The 7,170-nt window shown below is 39.8% G+C and overlaps 2 protein-coding genes across 3 annotated transcripts; one reads left to right on the top strand and one right to left on the bottom strand.

Moving 5' to 3' along the window:
• Positions 1-551: 551 nt before the first annotated feature.
• On the bottom strand, positions 552-2,693 carry LOC121768543 (26S proteasome non-ATPase regulatory subunit 11 homolog). Of its 2 annotated transcripts, none has more exons than XM_042165079.1 (2): positions 2,582-2,693; positions 552-2,035 (listed from the first exon to the last, which is right to left on the bottom strand). In XM_042165079.1, the coding sequence occupies exon 2, from the start codon at positions 2,009-2,011 to the stop codon at positions 743-745; it is 1,269 nt and encodes a 422-aa protein (XP_042021013.1). In that variant the 5' UTR covers positions 2,012-2,035; positions 2,582-2,693; the 3' UTR covers positions 552-742. The 2 variants fall into 2 exon arrangements, with proteins under 2 accessions (XP_042021013.1, XP_042021014.1); XM_042165080.1 differs by having other exon boundaries at positions 2,555-2,684.
• Positions 2,694-2,830: 137 nt separating this feature from the next.
• Positions 2,831-6,295, top strand: LOC121768542 (GTPase ERA-like, chloroplastic). The gene is made up of 8 exons (XM_042165078.1): positions 2,831-3,484; positions 3,636-3,776; positions 4,116-4,229; positions 4,543-4,668; positions 4,883-4,981; positions 5,083-5,184; positions 5,623-5,703; positions 5,793-6,295. The coding sequence occupies exons 1-8, from the start codon at positions 2,957-2,959 to the stop codon at positions 5,877-5,879; spliced, it is 1,278 nt and encodes a 425-aa protein (XP_042021012.1). The 5' UTR covers positions 2,831-2,956; the 3' UTR covers positions 5,880-6,295.
• The last annotated feature ends 875 nt before the right edge of the window (positions 6,296-7,170 follow it).

Here is a 7,170-nt window from a genome sequence, read left to right as displayed (position 1 = left end):
CACGGTGATAATGGATCGTCTTCCAAAAGCTCAGCACAAGCTTCAGAGACTAACCCGTGGCCCAAACAAGTGAACGATAGTGTAGTCACCGCCCGATTGGGGCTGCATTCCCCAACAACCCGACTCGCCGACAGCGCCTCTCCGGCGCCCCTTTCCAGGGACTTGAGCCCGGTCCGTCGCTGCCACAGCCCATACGGCCATACTGTAAGAATGATAGTAGTCATAATAATAGAAAAACAAGGGGTTAAACACCATCTCGTGACTGCCAACTCTGAGTAGCTACTATACGGAGGCCATTAAAAGCCAAAATATGAATCTTTGTGTTTTTTCCAATAGAGAATGTCTACACTTCAAGTAGAGCTTGATGTAAAAGATTGGCTCGTTACATGCCAAATTCTTTAGCAATTTTTTGGTTCTTACTGATAAAACCAAGAAGCTTACTGATAAATAGGATGTTTTTTCTTAAACATTCATGGGTCAATCTTGTTAATTTCTAGATGTGCATAAAAAATTCCATTTCATTCAGTACAGAAACAGTCCACAAGCAAAAATGAAACTAGAAATAGTCTATATACTAGAAAGCCAGAAATTCAAATAAGATGCATCAACCTAGTGCTCAAATGTGACACTGCCCGACAAAAGAAGGTTACAACGATTAGATGAACATCAAGAAAGTAATAGGCGTCTTAATTCATGGAACATAAATCGCTAAGAAGAAAAGTTCTATGCGGCCATGTGATTCTCAAGCCATTATTTTGGCTGACCTTGCATAGAGGCTGTCCACAACCTTCTCCATGTTTGATATAGTCTCCAAAGTCACTGGGTAGATGGCGTCAGTCTTGGGATAATCAAATATGATCAGGCATCCAGCACCCTGGTCTAGAGTCCCTGCAAACTTCTTATCCAGAATCATCTGAGATAATTTCTTCTCAACTTGGTGGGATGGCAACTCGATTAACTCAGCAATGTGGGCAATCTCGACTCTTGAGAATGGCTCGATCAACCTGCAAAGATTCTGCTCCTGTAGTGTGTCATAGAGGGCGGAAAGGTGCCTGTGGACAATTGGGTCCTCATCCAACTCATTCTTGAAATTCTGCAGGGCAGTCTCAAAGAGCTTCAGAGAGCGCTTTGAGTGAGCGTCAGCAATGGCCTTCATTGCATCTAGTTCTGGTCCTTTATATTGCAAACCAACCTTGGGTGATGATATAATTCCTGCCACGTCTTCAGCCTGGTTCACCATAATTTTGCACAGAAGCATGTACTTAAGGCCGTAAATTGCCTGGGGATCTGCAAGGGTGTTGAAAGCTTCAAATGCTTCAAAGAAGTAGCTGTATGCTGTTTTGTAGTCCTTCTCTTCAGCATGGAGGATTCCACTCTGCAAATCTATGGTGCCCTGCTGCGCTGGGGGCACATACACCGCATTTGCTGCTGTTCTTGCAGCAGTAAGTGCAGCCTTGGCTTTGGGCAGGTTTCTCAGGGCAAAATGGAGTTTGCTCTCAAGCAAATCAATTTCCACAAGCAGCAGCTTGTCATCTAATCTTCTAACCTCCTTAATGAGACCTGAAAGAAGATTCAGTGCTTCTGAATATTCCTTACTTTCCATCAAAAGAGCTGCAAGCCTAGCCTCAATTCGTTGACTGAGAAAAGTTCGCTTCTCAGCCCTTGTCCATTGCACAATCTCCTTGCAGAGAGAGATTTGGAGATCAGAGGTCCCAGGTATTTTAGCAACTGAATCGATAATACCACGGACAAGCTTTGCAGTTTTTGCTTTAGGGATCAAGGAAAAGAAAGGCCGCAATTTAGTAAGTAGGCTCTGCAGTTCTTCTGCTCGGCCAACTTCCCTTAGACGATCTGATAGGTCGGTGATAGCCAATTCTTTGTTCTTTAAGGCTTCTGAAGAAGATGATGGATCTTCAAGGATCCCATAAAGGAGAGGGATGGCCTCAGCAGCAGTTTTCTCTTTAGCAGCACTAATCGAATCCTCAGTTGCAGGAACACGTTGGGACGACATAACTACCACTTTCAGAAGGAGGTTCTGCCAGATTTTAACTCATAGTTAGAAACAAAATCTCCAACAAGGTCACAAATCACAAGCGGAACAAACAAGACAATTAAACTGATCCGTAAATTCATTGTTCCGTGAGACTTCTACTCAGAAATTCAAAAGGCAACAGAGTAAATAAAACCAAAATCTGAGACAATAACAATCGTGTTTAACAGGAAATCAAATAGAAAACCAATATAAAGACGGTGGAGCAATCTCTCACGGTTCCTCAAATTTTCCATCACTCTTTCCTAAAGATCCCATTTTTCCTTTAGAGATCAAAATTTCAGCTGAAGTTATGAATAGCACTGGAGCCTACTGCTTCAAGCAATTAAACTTCAATTTCACAAATACTTCCCCCAAATATATCAAACAAGCATATAAAATACCACAATGTCCAAGTACAATTAGGGCAAGGGGAACGAAAACGAAACTGAAAATCACGAATTCATAACACACGCAAATTAGACAGATAAATAAATAGCATACAGCAATACAATAATCACATACTCAAAATCCTTAACGAGGAAAGCTTACGAGTAAATGTCAGAGCAAATCCACCGCCGGCGCCGATGAGAAGAGAGAGAAAATACGCAGCAAGAAAACTGATAGAATCGAAATAAATTAAACCATTTCTTGATGAGAGGGGTAACTCCTCTATTTGGGCCGTGGAGTTTTTTGACCCATAAACAGAAGGCTGATGGGCCTGGTGAAATACCGGAAATGCCCTTCATCGAACGACGTCGTAGCTAGTGATGACATGATACAGTCGAACAGATAACGTTCAGTTTTTTTAGCTATGGAGTTTGCAAGCTTTCCCCACGCTTAAAAATCGAGCGACGGCGGTTGGAGGCGGAAGATACGGCGGAGATGTGTATCGAATTTTGCCTGTGAACTTGAAGAAAGCCTAAAATGAAGGAATTAGCTCTGCAATACAGCATTCCCCCCTCTTCCACCACAAAACTAGGAATTTTCCAACGGATGAATTTTCCCCAATTTCAGTCCTCTAGGAATAGGTGTGTAAATTGCAGCTCCGCCGCCGCTGGTAGCCGGAGAAAATCGAGCAAACCTCTACAAGTCGAAGAAATCGAAGATGTATTGCGCAGCAGTAGGTATTACGTGCAGTGCAGAGACGAGGAAGAGGAGGTAGAAGTGGATGAAGATGGAGATGAAGCGACTTCGTCGTCGATGCTCCTGTCATTGAGCATAAAGCCTGACAGGAACATTGCTTTGCTGGACGATTACGAGATGGAAGAGATGGATTACGTCTCCGACGACCCCAATCACCGGAGCGGCTACGTGGCGGTGGTCGGAAAGCCAAACGTCGGAAAGAGCACTCTGTCGAATCAAATGGTCGGTCAGAAGCTGTCAATCGTCACTGACAAGCCTCAAACAACTAGACATCGTATCCTTGGAATATGCTCTAGCTCGGATTATCAGGTTAGCTTTCTCTCTCGTTTCTATGAAGATTTTTTGTGATGCTTAGTATTTCTAACAGTTGATGGAATTGATGATTGATTGTGTTTCTTTTTTTTAATGGTGTTATCTACCTTTGTTAATAAATTGATGTAATTTTGGGGATTCTGCGTAGATGATTCTGTATGATACACCGGGTGTTATTGAGAAGAGAATGCATAAGTTGGATTCTATGATGATGAAGAATGTGCGGAGTGCTGCCATTAATGCAGACTGTGTTGTCATTGTTGTTGATGCTTGTAGGGCGCCTGAAAAGGTACTACTTCCTCCCTCCGTCCCTCTGTAGTAGAGAAGTTTCTTTTCGGCACGAGATTTAAGAAATTGTGTTCAAAGTGAGTTAAGTGAAGAAAGAATAAAGTAGGAAAGGAAAAAAGTAGAGTGATGAAGAGATAATAAAGTAAGAGAAAGTAAAGTAAGAGAGAAGAAAAGTTGGTGCTTTTTACCAAAATAGGAAATGACTAAACTACAATGGGACAACCAAAAAAGGAATACGACTTAGCTACAGAGGGACGGAGGGAGTACTATTATTTTTCATTTTTGGAAGAAAGTTTCAGTTTTATGTCTTTTTTGAGTTGAACTACTTATCTCTTATCAGATTGATGAGGTGTTGGAACAAGGAGTTGGAGATCGGACGAGTAAGTTACCCACCTTGCTTGTTTTGAACAAGAAGGATCTGATCAAACCTGGGGAAATTGCAAAGAAAATCGAGGTATATATTGCTCTTTTATGCTGGTATCCTAAGATATGAAGAAGTTGATCAATATTGTCACAAGTGCCAGATGATATTCTGTTAATGAAAGCATGGTTGGGTCTAGTGACCCTAATGAATGAGTGCATGCAGAGTGCTTGATATAAGCTGTGGTTGTGTCACATTATTTTGCCCAAGATTTCTGGTCCCGATCTTCACAGTTTAACCTGCAAGATATAGTTTTCTTCCTCAAAACTAGTACAGGCATCCATGCTTCCAGACTCCAGTACGTTCGTGTAAATGCAAACATGGTTAACTATCACATCTCTTGCAGTGGTATGAGAAGTTTGCGGATGTTGATGAGGTCATACCTGTGAGTGCCAAGTTTGGCCACGGAGTGGATGATGTCAAGGAATGGATTCTATCTAAACTACCTAAGGGACCAGCTTATTATCCTAAGGTGTGGTGTGTATATTATGTTTCCAATATTTTCTGAAATTTTTTTAAGAAAGATTTCCAGAAGGTGTAATTGTAGCTTTGGAATGATTGGCTTTCATCTCTTTAATCAGAAATCTATTTAATATTACATGGGTTCAAGCCATGACCAATTGTTTGGTTAATCCTTTCAGAAGGTAAAGATCTAGATTTGAGATCAAGTTATTACTTGTCTTCAGGATATTACTAGTGAGCACCCCGAGAGATTTTTTGTGGCTGAAATTGTCAGAGAAAAAATCTTTATGCAGTACCGAAACGAAGTCCCTTATGCATGTCAGGTAACCTACACTTGAAATTGTTAAAAGTAATTCAAGATATCCATAAATTGTCGATGATATTGTCTTATTTGTTCACTGTGACATTTTGTACAACCGGACAGGTTAATGTTATTAGCTATAAAAGTAGGCCTAATGCAAAAGATTTCATCCAAGTAGAGATTGTTGTGGAGAAGAACTCACAGAAGATTATCCTTATTGGAAAGGTAATCTTTTCTATCCATGAATACACACGATCTCCTGTACTCTGTATATCTCTGGTTGTTTTGATTTCTGTTAGAAGTTAGATAGAGAAGCAGTAAATGGCCCCTCTAAGGATTCATATTCTTAATAATCTTGTTGTTGATCACATACTATTAACATCGCAAATAAGTAAACAGAAAACTTTAGGATCCTTTTATTGAAACATGGTTTGAGGCCAAAATGAAATATTGATAGAAAGGAATATTAAGACGATCAGTCAGAAGGAATATGTAGGTTTGTATTCCTCAAATCTTATGATTCTCTTTTCACTCTCACTTCCTTCTTCCCATGACAATGGCTTGGCTCCTTATACTGTTATCTACTTAGATTCATAAAAAGAAAAGCTGAACTGCATAGTATTGAAATTGCTAGCAACTAAATCCATTGGCAACTGTAATCAGGAAGGAAAAGCATTGAAGGTATTAGCAACAGCAGCACGGCTAGATATAGAAGATTTCTTGCAGAAGAAAGTTTTCCTCGAGGTATGAACTTCTCCAATCGAGCAATCATTAATGTCCTTTTCTCAAGATCTTCCTTTAAAAAATTTGAGCTAACAAAATCACGTGTGCAGATAGAAGTGAAGATAAAAGAGAACTGGCGACAGAACGAAGGACTGCTCAAATACTATGGATATGGTGGCCAAATACAAGCTTTGTGACACACATATGACCTTCGATTCGTACATATGCCGCGAGTTTTGCTCATGGCCAAGTTTTGGTGTGCACATATTTGAGACAAGAAATTGAGGAATACCATTGGAAGATCAGTTGCCATCATGCTGAAAGGAAGGTAAAGCCAAAGGTGCTCATTGAGTGTTGGCTCATCGTTTGCCTCCTATCAAGGATGGTGGCCGTGGTATTTGATAGGTAGGAGACACCACGCTACATGTCTTCACATATTAGGTGCCACTCTTCACGCCTCAATTAATACATAGCCCCATTCAATGTTCCTTTTCTGTATACTCATTTTCTCTTCTTTTCTCTTTAATTTGGAAGAAAATACTCTTATTTTCAATTACGAAAAAGGTAAATAATGCAATGTAGGGAGCAAAATAAGATTGCTTGGTTTCCTTCATTTGTTACGTCGGTGCCCTTTATTACTTTTTACTTGATGAAACCACAGTCCAATAAAAAATAATACCAGTGACCCACCATGTTTATAAAATTAACAAAATTTAAATCTCTTTAATTTTTAAAAAAAATTAAATACATTTCCCGTTAATTCCGGTACACATAGACATAACTGCAAATATAAACTTCCACAACCAATCCCAACCAATTCATCAGTTAGGAATTCTTGTATTCATCTAATGAGCGCAGCGGAAATTGCAGACAATACTAACTTATCTAAATTAATAATTATATTGCAAGTTGAGCACGTAATACACAACGGAACTAAATCTTACTTGTTGTGTTTTCTTCTACGATTGTGTCTTGCAAGTTGAATCCACTACTATCAAGGTCCACGTGTATTCTGATCCGATGCAGGAACAATTCCTTGGTACAATCGTTCTATAGAGAAAGCTAGGAAATCTCTTGTGAACGTAGCGCCGCTTTTCTCTCTTAGAGAATTAGGTTTTCTGTCTCTTGTGTTCTCTACAATAGAGCATATTAGCATATATATAATAGAATAATTGTAACATTGGACCAAGCCCAATAGAATTATTTCCTATTAATCTAATCTAGCCCTTTAATCTTTCAATCTCCCACTTGGACTAGCATTAGATATAATAAACAGCTCTAACATTGTACCCTTGAGCGGATCAAAATACACATATAGTGTGACCCTTTAGGCCCTCATTATCGACGACGATCTAATCGAAGTCTGCACAAAACTCCTAGACTGCGTTCCTAGTGTAGCTCGATATATGAAGGACGTTTACGTGAATTCGGTAAACATGCCTTTACACAAAGTTTATAGTAATATCCTTTCATTCACGAACCACCCGA

This window comes from Salvia splendens, chromosome 15 (assembly GCF_004379255.2).
Source record: "Salvia splendens isolate huo1 chromosome 15, SspV2, whole genome shotgun sequence".
Lineage (NCBI taxonomy): Eukaryota > Viridiplantae > Streptophyta > Magnoliopsida > Lamiales > Lamiaceae > Salvia > Salvia splendens.
The sequence above is the reverse complement of the archived record's forward strand: the minus strand, read 5'-3'. Positions and strand labels throughout refer to the sequence as shown.